At 35.6% G+C, this 25175-nt stretch overlaps 1 protein-coding gene across 2 annotated transcripts in view; it reads left to right on the forward strand.

Moving 5' to 3' along the window:
* The first annotated feature begins 1208 nt into the window (after positions 1-1208).
* LOC149789891 (histone-lysine N-methyltransferase EZH2-like) overlaps positions 1209-25175 on the forward strand; it is a 104376-nt gene continuing 80409 nt past the window's right edge. For both annotated transcript variants that reach the window (XM_089971963.1, XM_089971964.1), the window contains exons 1-6: positions 1209-1321; positions 6573-6775; positions 12268-12396; positions 17379-17498; positions 20497-20698; positions 24994-25102. In XM_089971963.1, the coding sequence (XP_089828089.1) occupies positions 6599-6775; positions 12268-12396; positions 17379-17498; positions 20497-20698; positions 24994-25102 (737 nt within the window). In that variant the 5' untranslated portion in view covers positions 1209-1321; positions 6573-6598. The remainder of the gene's footprint in view (positions 1322-6572; positions 6776-12267; positions 12397-17378; positions 17499-20496; positions 20699-24993; positions 25103-25175) is intronic.

The following is a 25175-nucleotide window of genomic DNA, read 5'->3' on the forward strand; positions in this document are numbered from 1 at the left end:
TACCTACTACCACACACTCCTTGATTCTCACTGCTGATGTGTAGACATGATACCGAATACAACACCCTCCGCGTTGCATGTTTAAGTCAATTTCATAGATTTAAAAAAAAATAGTATAACAAGGATTATCCGAGACCCACAATAAAAGATTCAAGGCATACCTCGCCACCGTGGTCTAGAGGTTAACCTTCTAGCCTCTCACCGCTGCGGGTTGGAATCCCACTGGGAGCTCGACTTTTAAATGCGAAAGTGTCGATTCTTACGGATGACGGAAGGTATACAATACTGGTTCTGCAAAGGAATAGGGTAGTGTACTTCCACTACTGAAAAAATGACCAATATATATATATATATATATATATATATATATATATATATATATATATATATATATATATATATATATATATATATATATATATATATATATATATATATAATAGCTATCGTGCACTGAATAAAAATGGACCCATTTCACAATTAATTTTACTGCACATCCCCTACATATCAGTACTCAACTTTCCACTTTGTGGCAATCAACACAGATCGTATGTTAATCTAAAGTACATTCCAAGATGACTTCACAGTGAAGTTTTTGTCATAGATTCACCGGTATTTTTGTTTTAAAAATTTTTTTTGAGAGGCTTGGCTGTAAACAAGCCAGCGTGCGCCAGATTTCACCTCCGGATTATCACCAAGACCTTATTGCTCATTATACACTTTCGCCGAAACACACACAGAAAACCACACCATAATCTCATATTTAAAAGAATAAACAATTGCCTTTAAATCTATACCAAGAATGCCTAAATCTAACAATCTTGTATCACCACCAAAAGCAGATAGGAATAAAATAATCTAAAAATATGCTTGGACTACATTCGTGGGTACAGAACCAGAACTATTAATTGTGATCTGTTTCCAAATGGCTTTAAACCCAAAACAGTTTACTCTGGTGATGTGAAATGTTAATGAGTGTGGGTGATTAGCTGTACTGTCAAAAAGTACTGAAATTGCAGCAGGAAGGCTTGGTATCTGTGGATTATTATTTAGAGTCAACATAAATGAAATTTGTCTGAAATGCTTTTCAGTGAAGATTTATTTTGGGGGGGTTGAGATATCCGTACTGTATTTGTGCCATGGCAAACCTTCCGCATCGCCGTGTAGGCTGATCCTTAGCTTCTTTGCGCGAACTTCCGAGCAAAACCGAAGCTACTCGGTTATCGTTTCCCGCGGTCTTTGTTGTGAAAAGTGGTTACAGTAATATTAAAATTATTACGAAAGTTGTAATATTTTCTCGTGTCCAGGGCAGCTGTTTCAAGTTAGTAATGTGGGACTTTGTGCGTAATTCGATAAATGTTCTTACCGTGTGGAAAAATATGCGAGTCTTAGCTAGTTTGTATGTAAGAAGTGTGGGTGTGAATGGTTTGTACAAAATAATGATTGTATTTAGTATGTGTATAATGTAACTGTCTGACTTTTTTTTCAGCATGGAAGCAATTTGGATAAATGTAGTCTTAAAATGTTCCTGATGGTTCTGCTTGATCTTAGAAATAGTGGCGATAAAATGACTCAAAAGTACTTGGTACTTGCTTACCCTCTCATTTGTTCGTGCCTCTCTATCGTTTTAAAAGACGAACAGAACCAAAGATATAAATAATGCACAAAACTTAGTAATTTCAGTCATTATTTTATAATTTGTAACCTAATTGTCACCAGCGGGTTGCTAACACTAGTCCTATAGTTCACATTTCAAACAACATCCAAGTTTACACGGTCTGCATGCATTGTAGTCCTATAGTACTAAAATTAGTACCCTTACTCCTATCTCGTGAGCATATACGTGTCAATGGAACAAGCCGGGTGTGAATGATTCACACCCGGTGATCTTTTAGCCTAATATCAACAATTTGAACATATTCGTTGCATATAATCCAATAAATTGAGGGGTGCATAGAAACACCGGAATGCAATAGAAACTCCGAAACGCACTTCAGTTATATCATATATGCCATAGTGTATATTGGCTGTGTATGTATAATTCATATCTGTGACATTTAATATTAGTTATATAATAAATTAATATGTACTTTTTTTCTGCAAGTGATACAAAACACCAAACTAAACAGAAGCTGGAAACTGCTAATTTTGGTGACAGTTCGTAAAGTAACAAAATTTAATAATAACAGAGTGTTTTAATAATAATAAACACATATTAATATCGATTTATTAGTTTGATTATCATATTGTGGTTATTAATAATTACATTTTTCTTAAGTTCTGAGGAATGCGAGATTAATGCAATGCAGCAGGTGAAACAGCTATACAGTTTAAGTGTAACTATCATGAATTATGCACGATAATGGTCTAAGTGCAAAGAAACATGCGATAATGGCGTGTCAAATCATTTCCCTCTTTTGTTGATTGTATTTTAAACCTAATCTGCTATTGGAAGAAGAGTATGTGATACTGGATAGTGGCAGAAATGGGTTTAGTACACAAAGACAATTTAGGGACATATTTCAAAATGTATTTGTTTCATGTAACACACAAATGTTTAAACATTGATATAAATATAAGGCAAGTCGGACTTGCCCACATGGAGAGAAAATAAGATTAAATGTAGCAACAACAAGAATCAACACATCCCAAGTTATATCAATTAAACTGATAAGACTTTGGCCTCTGCATACAACTCTCAAAGTTGCTGTTGTCGTGCACGAAGACCAGTCCTATAAAAACTGGTGGTTGTCCTATATGCTACTTTTGTTGTTGTTGTTGTTGTGTGGTTTAAAGCCATTTTTCAGCACACGATAGGCTATACATGGCGGCCAGTATTAATGGTGGAGGAAGAACCCAGGAAAGAACCACTGACCCACGAGAAGCTACTGGCAAGCTTTCTCACATACCAACATTGGCTGAATCCAAGCCTCGAACCCATTGCAGACAGAGGTGAGATGGCAGTGATCCATAACGAAGAACACTTTCGACCACTCAGCCATTCGTGGGCCCCGTTAATTACAGAAAGTTATTTATAAGAAGTCACAGTCACATGCATGTCACCGAGATTAAATGTTTTATCCACTCCTAAAACAGGCTGTCCAATGCAGTACATATTCTTTATGTCAGTTAGCTGTTCATTGTCCATTAGTCCGTATTAGAGCTTTTATGAAAGGATGGCTTCATGTAATCATGTTCTCAAGTTGCTGAATATTATCCGCGACAGTTTTTCTATGTCCGGTGGTATGTCCCTTCGACTTATCATACTTCTTTTTGTCATGCTGCATTCCAGTCAGTTACGTCACCTCGTCATATTTCTTCCTAAGCTTTGCATAGATCATTTGTGGTTTGTCTGTCTGTAACATGTCCTTTATTTCTGTCATTACAAAGTCTGGTGTACATAAATATTCTGATACTACATCTTTTGAATTTCAGGGGTGGGGGCTAGACCAGGAAATGTGCCATTGTATTCTACTACAACAAACTGACTGGTTAATCCCACTTCCCCTAACCAAGTAACTCTTTTCTTAAACAACTTATCTGCTTTTAGTGAAGTATAGTGCCTATGGACCACAACAACTTTGTCTGATTCTGATTGAGGGTCCATTGCTATATACTCCTGCTCCATCTGCCCATGTTCTTCTTTAACCCTTTAGCTACTAGGGCTGTGGTGCAGATTAACTACTGCTGAGTGCTATCATATCAGTTACTGAGACTACTGAGGCTGGTTCCTAGGCTGAATACTATAGCATCATCATGGCTGACTACAGAAACTGACAATTAAAACATGGTTACATTTATATTCATTATTTCATTAGTTTTTGCTGGATTTCAGTGAAATAAAAAACAGCTTACCTTGTATAGTGTCTGTTATTCATACATTTCCACTTTATGTTACAAAGTCGAGAGTGGTACTTCTCATAACCGTCATTATCCACACATAAATGACGATGTATATTCCAAAATATGCCCACATCTCCGTGATGCTGATTTCATACCATTTGCTTTACATAATCATTTGTTCTTTCACAAGCTTTTCCACCAGACATTCAGGAAAAAACTTGTGAAAAAAAATAATTCTCACTGCTTAGTCCAAGCTTGATTATTGAACCATCATTTGAATCAAAATCTTTGATCTCGAACACGGTGAGGTCATCACTCCATTGTGCAAGTAGGACTATGTCCGCCTCGTCATCCGATTAAAAATCTCTTGCATCTGGTGTTGAAACTGGATTAATATCATTATCCGATCCATTTTCTAAGAATGATCCATTAAACTCTTCGATATTGCTTGCACTGAAACCTTTGCTCATATCTGAATCGGAATCCATCTTTGTTTATCTCAACCACACGTGTTTCGTAAAGTGCAGAAAAACCCCGACAGTGTGTCTCAATTTAACCTCTCAGCTTTCACAATTGTATCAAAATGTTGAGTAAACAGTCCTCTCATTGGTTATGATAATCAAAAATATGTAAACTTCTGTATTTTCAACCAATCAACGTATAGTTAACATAGCAGTTATGTCCGCATAGATGCGACACTGGGGTCTTGAGTACTGCTGAACTATATGCACATAAGCGACACTGGGGTAGTAAACTAGGCTTATCGGCACTGCATATATGCGTCAGTGGGGTTCAGGAGCTATTTACAGGTGACACTTAGATGCGGTAGCCGTAGCTAAAGGGTTAACTCTGGAATGATTATAGGACTGACCCTTGTAAAACTATGTTTTCTTGAGATCACCGTTTGCACATAATAAATAATAGGATTTCGGTGAGGAACCCAGAGTCATGTTCCAACTATGGCAATCTTCAGAAAAGCTACTCTTTGATTTCTAGCTGCGATTTATGATATTGGATCCGTTATCAGTAATAAAATATAAACTTGCGTGGACGGTTTAATCAACAGAGATGTTACCATTGTTGAGTCTACTAGACTACTAGAATGCTACATTACATACTAGGTCCATTATATGTTCGGTCTTTTCTTTCGGTCCACGATTTATATGATAGTAAGGTTGTTGATGTAATGTTCATTTTTGCTCAGTGGCTATCAGTAAAATTCCCAGACTTTTAATATTAAAAATGATGTACTTGAGTGTATTTCAATATATTTTAGTGTATTTGAATAAAAAGACACACACTGCCTCCTGTACATTATAATAAAAATAGGGAAAATGCAACGAAAATAGTGTTATTATTTATGTTTGATTTTTTTGTAAGAAACTAAGTATATAGTTCAATTTCGTTTAAAAGTAAATACGGTTTATCTGCAACTTTGAGATACCACCAAGAAGCTATTATTTACCACTTGATTGATAATAACATAGCGTAGAATATCCAAATATGGTCTGGCAAGCCTTACGTAGAAAAGGAGTCACGTCGAGAGTCTCGCATTATCTGTTATGGCAGATATGGTGAGGTTAGTGTAACCATGCCAATTTATTTTATCGTGTTATGGCTTAGTAAATTCAAAATAAGCCAAACTTCTTTTACAACATGATTATACTTATGTAGTAGATTTCTACACTGCTTGTTTTTCTGACTTTAGTGATGATTTCTTTTACTCCATTAAATGATATGGGATCAGTTTGTAGCCTCAACCACAACAAATCAAGTTGAGGCTACAACATGGTAGCTAGATAGTCCCACAGTGTAAGACACATGACGTGTTATTTATGTTTTAGTGCTACGTCTTCCTACCCAAATAATGACCTTGTGTAGCATGTTCCAATGTCAACTGACATCGGAATGAGTAGTCAAAGTTTCAGGAATATCTCATACTTGGCAACCCATATATAGGCACTCTTTCACAAATTGATATGATGCCTCGGTGCTAGAAATCACTTAAACTGCTACACTGCAGGCATCATAGCAATATGACTGAAACTGTTAAAGTTACATTAAAAATCTAAATCACACACAACACACACACACACAAAGGTGAGTGGTTGAAGTCAGATTTGCATGGGTGGTTAAAAGGTTAGCTGGTGTAAATGGTTGTAGCTGGATTTATATGGCTGAAAAAAGGTTGGCTGGTATGAGTGATTGAAAACATTGCATGGGTGTTCAAATGGTTGGTATGAGTGGTATGGCTGAAGTCAGATTTGCATGGGTGGTTTAAAGGTTGGCTGGTGTGAATGCTTGAAGTCAGATTTGCATGAGTGATTAAATGGTTGGCTGGTGTGAATTGTTCAAGTTAGATTTGCATGGGTGATTCAATGGTTGGCTGGGGTGAATGGTTTAAGTCAGATTTGCATGGGTGATTCAATGGTTGGCTGGTTTGAATGGTTGAAGTCAGATATGCATGGGTGATTCAATGGTGTGAATGGCTGAAGTCAGATTTGCATGGGTGATATGGGTTATTGCTTGTAAAATGATTTTTGATTGAGAGTTGGTGATTACAGTTTAATTAGGAGAATCAACATATAACTGTGAAGATAATAGATCCTAAATATATGCGATGGATGGAGTCAAAGTAGAAGTATAAAAGAAAATTAAATGCAGATATTTGTGGTGAGTACTGTCTCGTTTTTGGTTATCAATGGCTCATATAATCTCCATTTGTTTAGTTTACAGAATTAACAAACTGGGCACAATGACTTCTGTTGCTGTGAAAGAGGAGAGGGTAGATCCCCAGGAAAATGCACCAGAAGACACCAGCACTGTAGACAGCATTGATTCAAAACAGGAAGTGGACTGGAAAAAACGAGTCCGATCAGAATACATGCGATTGCGTACGCTACGCAGAATAAAGCATACAGAAGATGTTAAGGTTTGATCCCCAGTCTGATTTTCCCTAGCTTTTACACAGCAGTTTTGACCACTCCTGTGGCCTAGTGGTTAGAGCGTCCGCCTCAGATGCAGGAGGTTGTGGGTTCGATCCCCGGTCGAGTCATACCAAAGACTTTCAAAAATGGTGCTAACCGCTGCCTCGCTTGGCGCTCAGCATTAAGAGGTTAATGTTAAGACTGGTCTGCCTGGTGTCAGAATGATGTGACTGGGTGGGACATCATGCTACATGTCTGCGGCATGATGCCCCAGTGCTAGTCTTCACTATAAACTGTCACACTGCAGACATCGTAGCGATATGACTGAATTTTTTTTAAAGCTACGTTAAAAATCCAGTTCACACACACACACATGCTGTTTTAATGTTGCTTTCTGAAAGGTTTTTAATTATTTTTAAAATTTAATAAAATTTGGTTTTGAGTAACCAAGTATCAGTTTTTAATTGAATTTATCTGCCGAAAGTATCAAGGGATCTTATTTATAAGATTGCAAGACTTTGTGACACTCTAGTCAGTAATGTAGAATCTCTTGGTTACATACAGCTTTTCCCGCAAAAATCTTGTATATTTTTCCATTGAACTGAAATTCAGAACTGACAGTCATATGTCATTCATCCTTCTGCAGCTTGCTTTCCCCCTTTCCATTTTCTTCCCTTATTGATCTTTTGTTTTTTTATTCATTTTTCTGACTTCCTTCTCTTTTCTTCCATCCTGCCTCTTTCATCCCTGTTACAGACCTGCCAACTCTTATGATTTTGCCATAAGTCTTATGGAATTTACCCTTAAAATACAAACTTATAGCATGCAAACCAAAACTACATAAAAATGATCATTGGTAAAAAATCTGGAAAATTTGTTCATCCGTGTTTGATTTGGATCTGGGTTTCATATTAGAAGTAGTGAAATTGGTCAGGGAACCAGACTGACTTTACAGCAGCACATCTGACACTTTAAACTGCACATATTTGTTCATGCAAAGCGTCAAACAGTTGATCATAGAATTTTTTTTAATGGCATCCAGCAAGCGAGACAAAAGGGGAAATAAGCCTCTTGAAAAGTGTTAATAATCAACAGAGAGAAATAAAAAGGAATTTTAAGATTCTTGTGAATATAAGCTGGAAGGGACACATTTATGTTTATTGGACATCACGTGCCAATTTGAGTATGACTCAGGGTGGGAAATATTATTGCCATTGTCACGTGAAATGGCAAAAAGAATTTCTAAGAATTACATCAAGTTGAGAGATAGCAACAAGCCATTGAGTTCCGTAGGGTTTGGAACTAAAATTTGTGCAACTGTACTAGTGGTAAATAAAGTCTACGCGTACTTTACAAACTTTTCAGTTGAACATGTTTATTATTGCTGCACTTTCTGATTACCGAACGTTTAATTACATTTTCCAGCTTTATAATACAGTTTATGTTATTTTGTTACATCTTACTGAAAACTGATTAATTGTTTTTGGCATATCCTCCTCCCCAAAAAAATTAATAATTTGTTTTCTCATTTTTATTAACATCCCAGTAATCCCACAGACTGTATTCTAAAAAAGACGGCTTTTTTGTAACTACGATGTAAGAGTACACTTGTCTGAAGACTTGCATGCACTTTCCTAGGAGTATTATGTTCTATTTATGGCAGTTACCCTATTTCCAAGAAACATGCTGGTTTCTTTTTTTGAGCTCGGTTTTGGGGCCCCGAGTGGTCTAAAGCGCTCTCCATCTCGGATCACTGCCATCCCACCTCTGTCTATGTGGGTTCAAGTCTTGGGCTCAGCCGATGTGGATATGTGAGAAAGCTTGCCGGTAGCTTCTTGTAGGTCGGTGGTTCTTTCCGGGGTTTTCCCGGGTTCTTCCTCCACCATTAATACTGGCCGCCATGTACAGCCTATCATGTGCTGAAAAATGGCGTTAAACACTATAACAACAACAACAGTGTCTATTTATAGCAGCTGTGTGGCTTAGGAGAGAACAGAATGGTTTTTTAACTTTTGATTCTTACTCGTAGATTCTTTGTTCTAATTTATATCTGGTACAGAACCAGTCTGTTAGTATTTGATGCTAAAAGTCAAGTCAGATTTATTCTAGTTGATGCGTGTGCCAGAGCAAAATTATTTTAAAAATAATTTCACAGATGGATTAGGAAAAGACAAAAAACCATTCAGGGATGAATACATGAATTACACAATGCAGCATTCCATTCTAGGGCAGCTTCATGCCCTTTGCAGGCTATGTGGAAAGGATTTTTTTAATATTGGTCATGATGGTAAAACAAAGAAACCTTGAATTAGCTTGTTTTACGAACTCCACTACTAAGGGAACTTTTTTTTATACTGCAAACATAATTGTGGACACAAATTTTATAAATGCAGAGGCGTTATCTATCGAGTTCTTATTAGAACACAGACTGCCCCTAGCGGTAGAAGACTACATTGGTCCTTTGTTCAAATGGATGTTTCCCAATTCCAAAATTGCAGAAAATATGCATGTACAAGAATAAAATCATCTAATATTGTTAGGTTTTAGCAAAGGATACTTCACTTAAAATTGCAGAAGCCATGAAAATTGGTCCATTTAGTATCGCAACAGACAGGAGTAGTGATTATGTCAAAAAGTTATACCTAGTCCGTGTAAGAGACTTTGACAATGAAAAGGGCAAAGTCAGAGTGGTCTTCTTTCATTACCAGAATTAACAGTAGATTCCACTGGAGAAAACATTTTTTTTATTTGCTTGATAATGCTTTGAATAAACATAAGTTGGCAGAACTGTATGGGGTTTTCAGCTGATACTGCATCAGTGATGACTGGAGTTCTTAAAGGAGTTGCATTCTATATTTTGAAAAATATCTCCATCATTGTATATATCAGGTTGTCTCTGTCATATGATGCACCGTGTTGCAGGAAAGGCTGGTGATAAATTAGAAGGAGAACAAGTGAAGTATCAAGTTGGCACTCTACCTGACAGTGTACTTCATGTGGACAGAGTTTATTTTTTTCATCTTATTTCCCAGCTAAATGACCCAATTACTGTAAGATATAAATTCACTCCTCTTTGTCAGGTTATGAAAGGAATATTGGTTCTTTACCATTCTAATGCTGAGAGAGATTGTTCAGTCCTGTTAACAAAAATAAAACTGAATTCAGATCCAGGCTGTCTAACCCAACACTTAGTGCTCTGCTGGTGCGCAAAACGTTCATAGTTTCAGCTGGTACAAAGTGTTTTGAAATGCAATATGAGAGTCTGTTGCTTTTTAAAGCTCAAAGCGTTATATACAAAAACTTTAAGCAGTAATTGATGTTAAACGTCCAGAGGGATAAATAAATCATTTTGTACATATGCTCATTGAATATTTATCATGTTATATGTGGATTACTCTTGTTCTGCTTGGATTACTCTTTTTGTCCACTTGGATTACACTTTTTCCTCGCCAGGGGTTGGCATGTATGTGTCCCACCCAGTCACATTATCCTGACACCAACCCAACCAGTCCTAACACTAACCTCTTAATAGGCAGCTGTGAGTACATGACATGGCCGGGATTTGAACCAGCAACCTCACGCATCCGAGGCAGTGATATGCTGAATAATAAACAATTTGTCTTGATCTGGCCTTAACAGACATCAAGAAAGGCACAAATTAAAAGAAAAAGTTGCAATTTTGCATTGTCATGGGAATGCTATATATTCTACAACATTTATTCAATGATACAAGACATGTTTGCAATACTGTTCTTTATCTGTATCAGGGATGGTCCTGGCTTTTAAAAAGCTGTTGCCAAAAAAATCGCCAACCTCAATATTTTGTCGCCAATTTTCAAAAAGTGTCGCCAAAACAAGTAGTGTACATTTTTCCAAGTGTTAATTTAGTCTATTAATGTAACAGGCAATGAAAATTACAAAAGATGTGTTAGTTAGTACTTTAATTACAACAAGCATTAACAAAATGTTACAAACTGTTACATGAAGATCTGTCGTGATTTTAGAGTTGCCCACTTGTTGAATGCAGTTTCAAAGTCTAATTTTTCACATCTGTACATGCTGATTCTCATTAAATTCTCAAGAGATGAGATGCAGAGCTTATTTCTGATGTCAGTTGTTATGAAGTTCATCTTACTGAGTCACGTTTACAGTCTGCAGTGCTGACAGGTGACACCAGTAGTCTCTCAGCAGCCCCCCCCCCCCCCCCCATGGCTAGCATCCCAAAGCTTGTAGTGAATTGCTTCCTAAATCCCAAGAATGATCACTGAATGCGGTATAAATTTTCTCGACAAGGAAAATATGATCTCCATTCCCACGAATGAAACTTACACGAGTCAACACCTGGCAATATTGGACTGTATATATAAGCATAAATTCACACCCAATTTAGGGATTCTTTCACTCCTGTATTTTGAGGAATAAATAATTATTATTAATTATGCAAAACTTTTGTTGTTTTTTTTTTTGCTATTTCTTGTTGCGGAATTTAAGTCTCTGCAGCCGTAACACGGATTGATGGCAAAAGGAAAAGATTAATGAGTAAAAAACTGTACTGGCGACAGATATAATTGTGATTGAGATTTTTTCCATTTGCTTTGTATTTATACACAGTCGGTACTTCAAAGGTTAGAAATTTTCTATGAAGGTTTAGGAAAACTATTGTATTGGTATATGTATATATAAAAAAAAAACACAGAAGGATTAGCCATACAATTTAATTGTATCTGTTCTATTCGCGTCTTCAGAAGTCGGTCAGTTGTAGGTATAGTGCGGTAGCATGATTGACTTTATCACAGCATACAGTAGTCAGCCCAGATGTCAGCATAAGCAGATTATGATGTAACAATGCACTGTAAAGATGGGGTTGTCAATACGAACAAAGGATCGTTTGTGTAACAGATTGATTCCAATGCATTGCTTAGTACAATTTGTGGCTTCCTTTCGTTCTCGCTTTTAATTTATCCAGTCCAAATCCATGATTGTATGTACAAATTAAATAACCAAAAAGTATGTCGCCAAAAAAATCGCCAGAAGGGATATTTTTGTCGCCAATAAGAAAAAAAATCGCAATTTGCGACATTGGCGAAGCCCAGGACGATCCCTGCTGTATGTGCAATACAACTGTTGTACACAGTGTATCAACGACAGTTATTGTGGTACATCTCACAAAACTAAATGGTTAGTGGTACCCAGCTCTAATTTGAGATACTGGGATTGTCCACTTTTGTCCATTTGTCTGTCATACACGTTAAGGATAAATCCAAGAAACCTGGTGGAATATTTCCCTGTAATAAAAACTGCCATATGCAGTATTTTGTTTCTAGCCCTATATAATTCTCAGTTTTGTAGACTTGTGTATTCCTGAAAGCTGCCAGATGTGTTATTATATTTCCAGCCCAGTATGATTCTTTCAATTTTGTAGACTGTGTTCCTGAAAACAAAGCTGCCAGATGTAATATTATATTTCTAGCCCAGTATGATTCTTTCAATTTTGTAGACTGTGTATTCCTGGAACAGGCAGCAGATCATAGAACAAATTGAGGAGCATGTTGATTCGATGCCAAGACCCCCAAGACAGACCTTTCATACTCATGAGACTCTGAGCCACACACCAGTCACAAAGAAGGTAAACAAGTTGCCCAAAAAGTGTATGTATGCATTGTCTTCTCTTATGCAATACCATCCATCAGGAAGTATTGTACTGGGATAAAAAAAAATTTAATGAAAATATTTCCCAGTCAAACAAAAGTTAAATTATTTATTTGGGAAGCTCAGGTATTCATTAGTTGTAATCCACATTCGAAATGTCATTAAAATTTGACCTTGCAGACCTAGCAACGCTTGTGATTTTGCTGTAAATCTTATGGAAATTATGCTTAAAATACGGAGTTACGAATAAAAGCACAAATTACAGAAATAAGATTGTTTGTTTTAAAATTGTCCTTGTTTGATATGGATCTGGGTTAATTTTTAGCTTCAGTGGTATTAGGGAACAAGGGCACCTCAGATGCCTTAAAATGCACATCTTTTGTGATGCAAAACATTTCTTATTGTTTTGTTTTGTGTTTTATAAATGATGTCCAGCGGGCAATATGTCTGGACAGAAGGACAATAAGTATTTGTCTTGAAAAGTTGTAATAGTTGAATAAAAGGAAAAATTCAGATTTTTGGTTAAGAAAAGAAGAAAGGACAACATTTACATTTATTGGATTGCATGGGTTAATTTGAATATGTCACATGACAATTGTCCTCACGATGGCTTGCGTGAAATTTTTTTATTTCTAAAAATGTATTAAGTCAAGTTGAGATATTAAGAAGCCATTGAGCTTCATAGGTTTTGGAACTGCATTTTGTGAAACTGTACAGGAGTTAATTAAGGTTCAAATAAACTTTACAAACTTTTTAGTTTAATGTGATGTTCACCGTTGTGGTAATTGACTTGAATCACACTTCTGGATTTTTAAATGCCTGTTTTCCAGCTTGACAATAGCAGTACATGATATTTTGTTGCCCTTTTCTGAGAACTGGTCCAACTTACGGAAAATGGCTGCCTTTCTGAGAAGGACTTGTTAGGGTTGGCAGATCTGTCCTGGTAATATAATCTGGAATGTTTCTTCATTTATTTTCACCTGCAGGTTTAAACTTGAGTATTGGTAGTGATAGGGGCATAGTATAACTTTAATTTATTCATTCGTTGATACGCTTTGTGCTTATGTCACATTGGAGATTGTGATAGGGTATTCATGTTCAGCCCATGGTGGTGGGAAGGTGAAATATAGCAGTCATTTTCTATATCTGATGGCATCAGTAGTTTATTGTGAATACTTTTTATTTGCATTAAACTCATTGATGGATTATGTTTATACTTCGCATGAATTAATATGAATTCAGGACAGTTCATTATACAACATGCTTGCTCAGCTTGTCTCTTTGGACGTGAGATCTAATTTTTTACTTTGATCATGGACTCAGCATGCAGGCCTTAGCCTTTTTTCATGTTGATTGTGGACTGAACGTACAAGTCATAGCCGTTTTGTTTGACTGTAATATGGTTATTATCTAGCTATCTTTTTTTCCCCATGTTTTAATTTATAAACAACCAATCCTGAACATTACCATGGACAAATTTGTGCTACTGTTCCAAAGAAAACTTTCTAAGGACCTTGAATTTAAGAAACTGCAAGTACATGTGAATTTATATATCATAGGATTGGATTGGGTGTCACAAGGGATGAGGAAAAATTTCACAGCTTTACCAGGGCATGAACTTGGTTGGGAGGGACCTGGCTCCCAATAGGCACTCAACCACATGAGCCATGTTAAACAGGATGTTTGCCCGTTCCAAAAGTTACATGATGACCCTGCCTTTGAAAGACTTGACATCATGTCTTGGTTGACTGTGCTTGCACAGAATAAGCAAGCATGAAAATAGACTCTAATAGTATTGATCAGTATTGTGCAATCCCTCAGTAGCCACCAAATGTCATATGGGAGAATTACTAGCCAGCTGGGTGAATGACAGGTCTGACATTTAGCTGAATAATGTGTGATCCCTCCATGGCTGCCAAATGGTACCTAAGAGATGTGTGATCCCTCCATGGCTGCCAAATGGTACCTAAGAGATGTGTGATCCCTCCATGGCTGCCAAATGGTACCTAAGAGATGTGTGATCCCTCCATGGCTGCCAAATGGTACATAAGAGATGTGTGATCCCTCCATGGCTGCCAAATGGTAACTAAGTGATGTGTGATCCCTCCATGGCTGCCAAATGGTACCTAAGAGATGTGATCCCTTGTGAAGTTCTATGTGACCCACTGTTATGTGTTGGGGTGGGATGCTCCCAATATTTATTTGAATTACTATGGAATTCCCACCCTAGCTAGTTTTTGTAGGAAGTGAAATTAGTGATAGAGAGAGGTAAAGCTCCGAGCCCCCAGTCAGCAATACCGACAATTAAATTATTAAGAACACAAAGGTGAAATTCAAAGAATAACAATTTAATACAAATTCAACGATATTAATTTCTCAACCAATCTTCTTCCTCTCGACCATGTAACAACCTATTTCATCACGTGATTCTAGTGTGAGATGGCTTTCCCTTGTACTTGGTTTCTACTCATCTGTGTTACTCCGCTAATTCCTTTCCTCCTTCCGGCATTCTCCGTACTCCGATTCTTCCTATCCTCTTCCCCTTTTGTCCTCTTTTCTCCTCCTCCTCTCTTTCTTTCTCCAGCAACTAGGCTTGTTCTCTGCCTACTGCCTTGTTCTATCCTGTCTCTCTGAGACTCGGGACTTGACTAGCTGGTAGTTCTGTCCCCAAAAGCTTCCTACAAAAAGCACAAGGACGTTAGCATGTTTTGTTAGCCATCTCGCTCACACTAAATCAACACTCAATCAATCATCAGATAAAGGATGTCTATATCTTTGGTCATGCATTCGTGCACATCGAAAAAACCACACGTTCTTATAGAAACAATGTTGCAATAAGAGCGGTATCCTACTTATCATACAGAAATCACTAAATTGCTCGACGCATTTCTGTACATTACACTCCCACAAGTGTACACAAATATTCAAATATCCATATCATTTAAATTTACACACTGCAACCATTTCCAAAGTTACAATTTAATTCAACAATTGCAAAATCTAGAATATCACATGAATAAATACACTAGTTTACCACGAAGTAACCAGATAGCGAATTACAATATTAATTCTGACGAACGAGCAATCTACATAATCATAGCTCATTTCTCAAGTACGCATGTAAATTAAACAATACAAAGGTAATTCTACGTACTGACGATTCTAGTAAGTAAATACACATACTGCACATAATTACAATTACAATGCAGTAACATTCTGCAACAATCGAGCAAATAACTCACTGACCTTTACGAAGCTTTCTCTCCTTGAATGTACCAATGTTTTTCCCGCCAAATCACGATATTTCTGCTTGACCAGTATGATGGCTTACAATCACTAATTCATTCCCAGCCCAAATGACTGTTAAATTCTGGTTCGAATTGATGGCCCCACCCTTTCTCAGTTCTGATTGGATATCAATTCTACCCCAGTTGATCCAGTTTAACAGACGAGCCTCAGGCCATCTGTCAACGCGGGGAGATTTACAACAGCATTGAGGGTCTTTTGTTCTAGAACAAAGTTTCTAACGTCTACATATTATTTTTTTGACACCTAACGAAGAGAACTCCTGTACAAACACGAATCGTCACGACAGTGCAGGGTCGACATACTCATGGCGCTAACCCATTCCTTTGTTCCTAACTTACATAATCGCAGGCAGGCAAACATGACATTCCTCCATGGCTGCCAAATGGTACCTAAGAGATGTGTGATCCCTCCATGGCTGCCAAATGGTACCTAAGATATGTGTGATCCTCCATGGCTGCCAAATGGTATCTAAGAGATGTGTGATCCCTCCATGGCTGCCAAATGGTAACTGAGAGATGTGTGATCCCTCTGTGGCTGCCAAATGGTACCTAAGAGATGTGTGATCCCTCCATGGCTGCCAAATGGTACCTAAGAGAATTACTGATCAGACAGGTATTGTGTGCAATTTCCATGGATGACAAATAATAGCGATGAATACTAAACCCAAGGTTCACATGGTCATTAAAGGTTGTTGAATGTCATTGAATTTTTTAGATTTTGCTTAAAAATTAAAGTTGATTGAAAAGTTTACTTTTTAGTCATTTTTTTTTCATGTTGTGTGGTGATTGGAAGCATGGTTAGATTTTCTGACATTACGCTAGCAATTCCATTTGGCTGATTATCCACATGAAGTAATCGGATATCATACATAGCCCCTTTTTACATGATTTCGTTAATACTCCTGGACATCACTAAGTTTAATTGTCACGTTGTAGTTTAAACCATGCATCGAGGAAGTTTTACAAATGCAAGATTCAGGCCTCCTAGACAATCCAAAAGAGCTAAATCCCAAAGCGTTTCATCTTAGAAGAATCAGTTCAGCAAACGATAGTGGTCAGTTTATTTTAAAGCTATGAATTACGTCTGATTATTGAAGCTAGAGAAGTTTGACAATTGAGAATTTGAGATATTCGAATTGACGTCATTTAGAAAGTGAAGTGAAAGCACTGGAGTTGCAGCTGAAGAAGAAAGTGTAGAAGTTAATGGGCAATTATTAACAATCTGGGTACCAATGACTTTCTTTTTAAATATCATTTTACATTTATTTGTTTTTGTATTGTTTCTTGTATGGTAGAACCTGTCTTGAAAGACTACCCCTTCTGCCAAAAAATAATGGTCTCTCATAACAGGACATAACACTATATAATCAATAAATATGTGCATGGAGATTCGGGTCTCTCAAAACAGGTGGTCTCTCATAGTAGTTGTCTCTCAAGACAGGTTTTACTGTATTTAAATTAGCACTTGATACCATGAGTAGTCATTGAAAACTAAAATCTAGCCAATGAAAAGTTATTGAATTTCAGCTCTCCTGAACTGTATGAACATTGTAAATCTCTCTTACGCTAGGTATATGGCTAAACATCCTGAGAAATCTAAACTGGTTCATCTGTCATTTTCTTTTGACACATAATCTTTGTATTCTTTTAGTGTGAAGTGGTGAGTGGCATGAAGGACTTTCCAACCCAGACAGTGTCGGTGAGGATCATGAATCCACTGAAGTCTCTCCCAATAATGTATGCCTGGGCCCCGATACAACAGAACTTCATGGTAATATTTTGCATAAATTTATGTTATCTACCTCATACCCCTTGTATATTTTTATACCCTTTCAGAACAAGATAGTGTTTGTCCTAATTATTATGTTGTCTGTTGGAGCTATAAAAGTAACTAGCATTACAAGCCAGTGACCTTCAAAGGAGGCTGCAGGGCTACAGGGAAGAATTTTATAAGTTTGATATTTTACTTAGTTGTTTAGAATTTTTTTTAATCTTTTATAAATTCATTGTGTGAACATGTGAAATTCTGAAAGGTCATGCAGTTTCTTCCTGTTAGGTGTTCCCGTGACATGCCTCATTTTCCCATACGATGCTTCCCCTTTTCATATTCTGGTCAGTCATGTCCAATCTACAGAATAGTTTAAGACTAAAGTAAACGGCATGAAGTCAGTATGATAATTAGCAGATACTCCTTACCATTTCAATTATTCTGTAAAAGGGCTGCTTTTTTGAAGGCTACTCTGAAATACTTTAAAGAAAACTTTGATTGATTGATTGGCAAATAAGCAATGCTCGTTTTTATTGTAATGGTGTTGCAATTAAATTGGTGATGATGAATATAAAAGAAGATTGTAATCAAAACTTTCTTAGAGTTTGATTTGGACAAAAATGTCAAAATCTTCAATACTCCATGATGATAATAATAATAATAATAATAACAAAGGGTATTTAATAATAATAAGGGCTATATAAGTACATGTGATTTCTATATGGCATCACATTATCATTGTGATTTCTATATGGCATTACATTATCATTGTGATTTCTATATGGCATTACATTATCGTTGTGATTTCTATATGGCATTACATTATCATTGTGATTTCTATATGGCATTACATTATCATTGTGATTTCTATATGGCATTACATTATCATTGTGATTTCTATATGGCATTACATTATCGTTGTGATTTCTATATGGCATTACATTATCATTGTGATTTCTATATGGCATTACATTATCAGGAGACTCTTTGAAAGAGTGTGCAAAAAGTATGTTGACTTCTAAAATCAAGTCAGCAGAATCATTCTATTTGTGATGAAAATAACATAAATACTGACAAAAGAATTTCATTGGACTGTGAGACATTTGAGTGTCAGTACTTAAAGCTTTGTGTCAATTCATCTTTGACGACAGTTTAGTTCTGCAGTCTCAAGCTACGTGTATTTTAGGTTGTGTACATGTGCCAGCTTGAGGCCATGTTATATCAAACCTTTATTCCTTAGGCTAATCTCAAAGCATTTAAGGCAGATTACTAATTAACATAGTGATTTTGCACATATGCTGCATGGTATATTGTTTTTGTTTAATGATGGTAATTAAATATATGGTACATTGTTGACTTGTATTATTCTTTGGTGGGAATGGAGATGCTGTTATCCTTGCAGGGAAAACAACACAGCATTCTAAGTGATCATTCTTGACAATTTTACTGTTGTGGTTTGGTTTTTGTTTTAGAGTATTTTTCAGGATAAAATCAAATAATTTTTTTTAATGTGTTATGTTTAAACTTAACATTCTTTTGTACTGAAAAAAAAAGTTCTTTTTAGTGTGATATAAATTGCAAAGAATTTAGTCCAGATATTGAAATTATGAACTTGTTTTCCTTTTCCTTTCTGTCTTTCTCAAAATGAGGGACTTGCAGAAATTGTCTAATAAGTCCTGAGTTTCATCAGTGAAGAGTCCAGGACTCTTCATCCTACAATTCATTTGAGAGCCCTGGTATATAATAATAATGACCTTTATAAGTTGTTGTTTTGTGGAATATCAGGTTTGTATGCATGGGGGACATTCACAGTAGGAGTTCAGATCATTGGGTTTTGGTTTATATCAGGTCCGTGTGTTGTTGTAGGGTTTAACGTCATTTTTCAGCACAAGACAGGCTATACGTGGCAGCCAGTATAAATGGTGGAGGAAAAACTAAAAAAGAACCACCAACCCATGAGATGCTACTGGCAAGCTTTCTCACATACCCACATTGGCAGAACCCGAGACTTGAACTCATGCAGACAGAGCTGAGATGGCAGTGATCTGTAACAGAGAGTGCTTTAGACCACTCTGCCACTCGGGGCCCCCAGGTCTGTATGTATACATGTACAACAGGAGTTCAGATCATTGGGTTTTGGTTTATATCAGGTCTGTATGTGATGGAGACATGTACAGTAGGAGTTGAGATCATTGAGTTCTGGTTTCTATCGGGTCTGTATGTGTTGGAGACATGTACAGTTGGTATTCTTATAATTATGTTTTGGGTTATATCAGGTCTGTATGTGTTGGAGACATGTACAGTTGGTGTTCTTATAATTGGGTTTTGGGTTATATCAGGTATGTATGTGTTGGAGACATGTACAGTAGATGTTCATATCATTGGGTTTTGGGTTATATCAGGTATGTATATGTTGGAGACATGTACAGTAGGTGTTCATATCGTTGGGTTTTGGCTTATATCAGGTATGTATGTGTTGGAGACATGTACAGTTAATGTTCATATCATTGGGTTTTGGGTTATATCAAGTCTGAATGTGTGGGAGACATGTACATCGTAAGTTAAGATCATTGGGATTTGGTTTATATTAAGTCTTGCAATACATGTAAGTGAATGAATTTTTGTAGCCATGATGGAAACAGTGGATGGATTCTTTTTCATTGCGGGAATGTGGATTTTCTGTTATCCTCATTACATACTCTGTATCATTATTTTGTATTTGGGATGGTTACGGTACAGCTGATTTTAAGGTGGTCTGTTAAAAATATTACAGGTCATATTTTCTGCATTAACTTAACTTTGGTTGGTTATTGCCATATGGCTGAAGTTTGTACCCTCACTTTCATATATTTATGTCTTGCCTCTATGTTATGTTTCTAATTTTGTACCCACACTTTCATATATTCATGTCTTGTCTCTGTGTTATGTTTCTAATTATTTTTGTTTGTTTTATTTTCTCCAAGATGTAAAGATCTTCTAAATTCAATGTTTCTTCAAATAGGTTGAAGATGAAACAGTTCTTCACAATATACCGTACATGGGGGATGAGTTGCTTGAGAAAGACACTGTCTTTATTGAGGAACTGCTGAAGAATTATGATGGAAAGGTGCATGGAGATAGGGATCGGTCCCTGATGGATGACGACTTCTTTTTCCAGCTTGTTGAGGCTTTACTTAATACATACCCAGACGAGGATAAAAGAGGTATATACAGAATACACAAAGTGTATTGACTTCTGTCCACTCAGGCTGGTGTAATGGCCACCACTTTGTACTCAGTTAGACTGAATATTATATAAGTATAGCAGATGGAGTCGTGTCAGAGTACATAGTATTGCAGTGGTTGAAGAAAATATTTGCTAATATTCTGGCTCAGGGCAAGTTGTTTTATAAAGGTGCTTTCTCTGAAGGCCAAAATAACAATTATGTGTGTTACCTGTTGCATTGGTTTTAAAATTAGGGTAAGTAGATAGGATTGATTGTTGTTTTTGTAAACATTATAATCATTAGGATACATAATATGCTAAGCACGTCAAGTACTGGGCTAAGCCAGTTCAGATGCACGGATCAATTTCAGGGGGGAAAATATTTATAAATTTATATACCCCATGGGGGAAAAGGTGCTAGGTTTGGCAATGAAAAATGGAGATGGTCAGCCGATGGGAAATACTTTTGTTTCCTAAACGTCCACATGCCCCATAGTCAGTGTTCTTTTGCATGTATTTTGATATGGCATTAAAATTGCTTTACTTTAAACAAGAAACAAAACATAAAACATACTTTAAATGAACTGGCTACTTTTACATCACATTAGTGTGCTTTGTAATGTTTTTTAGACCTTGTCTTATAAAATTTTGATTTGATTTGATTTCACTAATGTGATTTCACCATGTCTAGATGTATACAAGTACTCTGTACCAAAATAGTTTATGCTTTTCAAATATTTATATCTAACTTTATTTTTCTAAAAATTTGATTCCAATTTACAAAAAGCAATTTTTTTTCCTGAGGTGCTGATTTGTCGGGTGTTCAGTTCTGTTAATGTCTCTATTAACCTTACTAATTGGATCAGCAGGGTTATGTCCACCTTACAGATTAGATCAGCAGAGTTATCTCCACCTTATTGGATCAGCTGGGTTGTATCCATCTTATTGATTGGATCGGCAGAATTGATATTCGTAAGCATTTGATGTGTGTCAGTGTATCTGTACACTAGTTTGATTGCCGGACGGAAATAAAAAAAAAGAAAGAAAAGATTCTGATCAGCAAGCTTATGAAAGCTTTACAATAAAAATAAAAGAAAAGAAATGGAAAAACCATTGGGATGCCTCTCCAAGTTTTGAACTGACAGCATCTTGTTTGGCATTTGGGACAAACAGAAAGAAAGGCAAATGTGTGTGCTTAAATAGAAAAATTTATAAAAAAAATCATCAGATCGCAATCACTGCTGTAGAGGTAGGGTCATAACTAACTAATTTTCATCAGTGGAATGCTACATATTCTCATGTGGAATTCTGTCTGCATATTAACATTTGGAATTCTGTCTGCATATTAACATGTAGAATTCTGTCTGCATATTAACATGTAGAATTCTGTCTGCATATTAATATGTAGAATTCTGTCTGCATATTAACATTTGGAATTCTGTCTGCATATTAACATGTAGAATTCTGTCTGCATATTAACATGTGGAATTCTGTCTGCATATTAACATGTAGAATTCTGTCTGCATATTAACATTTGGAATTCTGTCTGCATATTAACATGTAAAATTCTGTCTGCATATTAATATGTGGAATTCTGTCTGCATATTAATATGTAGAATTCTGTCTGCATATTAACATGTGGAATTCTGTCTACATATTAACATGTAGAATTCTGTCTGCATATTAACATTTGGAATTCTGTCTGCATATTAACATATAGAATTCTGTCTGCATATTAACATTTGGAATTCTGTCTGCATATTAACATTTGGAATTCTGTCTGCATATTAACATGTAGAATTCTGTCTGCATATTAACATTTGGAATTCTGTCTGCATATTATCATGTAGAATTCTGTCTGCATATTAACATGTGGAATTCTGTCTGCATATTAAAATGTGGAATTCTGTCTGCATATTAATATGTAGACTTATGTCTGCATATTAATATGTAGAATTTTGCATATTAACATGTGGAATTTTGTCTGCATATTAATATGTGGAATTTTGTCTGCATATTAATATGTAGAATTCTGTCTGCATATTAACATGTGGATATCTGTCTGCATATTCTCATGTGGAATTCTTTCTTCATAACGTGATATATGGACTCTAATTTTCTGATCCTGACCCTTGAAATTTAACAGCGGTAAAATAATTCTAAGAAATTGAAGATGTTCTGAATGTTTTGACCAGATTGCATTTAATTCGATAACATTATTATTATTAGACTGTATTAAACATCGGTAACATTATTATTATTAGACTGCATTTAACATCTGTAACATTATTATTATTAGACTGCATTTAACATCGGTAACATTATTATTATTAGACTGCATTTAACATCGGTAACATTATTATTATTAGACTGCGTTTAACATCAGTAACATTATTATTATCAGACTGCATTTAACATCGGTAACATTATTATTATTAGACTGCATTTAACATCTGTAACATTGTTATTATTAGACTGCGTTTAACATTGGTAACATTATTATTATTAGACTGCATTTAACATCGGTAACATTATTATTATTAGACTGCATTTAACATCAGTAACATTATTATTATCAGACTGCATTTAACATCGGTAACATTATTATTATTTATTATTAGACTGCATTTAACATCTGTAACATTGTTATTATTAGACTGCATTTAACATCTGTAACATTATTATTATTAGACTGCATTTAACATCTGTAACATTATTATTATTAGACTGCATTTAACATCAGTAACATTATTATTATTAGACTGCATTTAACATCTGTAACATTGTTATTATTAGACTGCATTTAACATCTGTAACATTGTTATTATTAGACTGCATTTAACATCGGTAACATTATTATTATTAGACTGCATTTAACATCTGTAACATTGTTATTATTAGACTGCATTTAACATCGGTAACATTATTACTATTAGACTGCATTTAACATCTGTAACATTGTTATTATTAGACTGCATTTAACATCGGTAACATTATTATTATCAGACTGCATTTAACATCAGTAACATTATTATTATTAGACTGCATTTAACATCGGTAACATTATTATTATTAGACTGCATTTAACATCGGTAACATTATTATTATTAGACTGCATTAAACATCGGTAACATTATTATTATTAGACTGCATTTAACATCGGTAACATTATTATTATTAGACTGCATTTAACATTAGTAACATTATATTAACCAAATACACTACAAGAAACAAAGTGAATGTATGCCCTATTCCAAACTAAATACACAAGCGCAGATTCATCATTACATTATTACTGCACACATAACTCCGCCCAGATAAATTTTGAACTTAGTTGTGTGCTAGACATAACTTTTGAAATAAAATGATGTTTTGGTCATTTAACTTTGGAGTCATGTTGTGAATGAATGCACATTGCAACAACTTTTCCAATTGATCTGGAATGAATAGATTTTGGTATTTTTGTCGATTCTAGGCAATTTCATGATTAATGACTAGATTTGTATCTGACAATTCCACATGAAATACATCGGATTGAAGAAGCAAGGTAGAAGCGTGTTGGCATCTGCAAATGAGTTTCTGTTTCTGCCATTTAATGTTTGAAATCTTAATGTGGGAAAAATATGAAGACTTTCAATTGCAATTCTCAAAAAGACACTATAGAATTTAATGCTTGTTTCATTTTTAGTGCAGTAAGGAGGATGTAATTGCACTTATATTCTAAATTACAGTACAATTTCGAAATGTGTAATCATGATTGAGAACCTATGGTATGGCTCATGTAATTTGGATTTACAGAACTAAGAAAGTACATTATAAGGAAATTTTATAGGATGTAAAAGTCAGTATCTTTTTTTGCCATTCTTATTACCAGCTAAAGAAGACAGTTTATCCCTTGTCACTTGTATATTATTTGTAAGGACCCTTCTTTGCGTTAACTGTATAGCTAACCTAATTCCAAAACATTGTATCAAAAAAGTTAACATGGAATGTGCCAAAGCATCTGGAATGTGGCAGTCCACAAAACATTTGGTTTACTTTATTCAGAAACAAATTTAATCAGCCAAAATGTAAAGCGTCTACTACGCGAGTATACATGATTTGTTTACAAATCAAAAAGTACTTGCGTCGATGTCTATTGATTGTTTACAATAGAAAGTAGTTCTCCTTTATGCATATGAATGCAATATGAAGGTGTGCTGTATTGTAAAATATTGAACGATTCTGACAATGTAAAGTTAACGGAGAATAAACTGAGCATATAATAAAGATGCATTTTCTTTCTCTCTTAAGATGAAGCAAGTGAATCATCATCACATTGTAATGTGCCAGGTAGGATGATTTTTGAAGCCATATCTGAAGTCTTCCCTGAGAAGGGTTCAGCGTTGGACTTGAGGGAAAAGTAGGTATTTTCTTATTCATCCTGTGTATCCCAGCTTGCAGGTACACGCCTAAAGCTTAAATATTTTCTTGTA

This window comes from Sinohyriopsis cumingii, chromosome 10 (assembly GCF_028554795.1).
Source record: "Sinohyriopsis cumingii isolate HCF-2022 chromosome 10, ASM2855479v2, whole genome shotgun sequence".
Lineage (NCBI taxonomy): Eukaryota > Metazoa > Mollusca > Bivalvia > Unionida > Unionidae > Sinohyriopsis > Sinohyriopsis cumingii.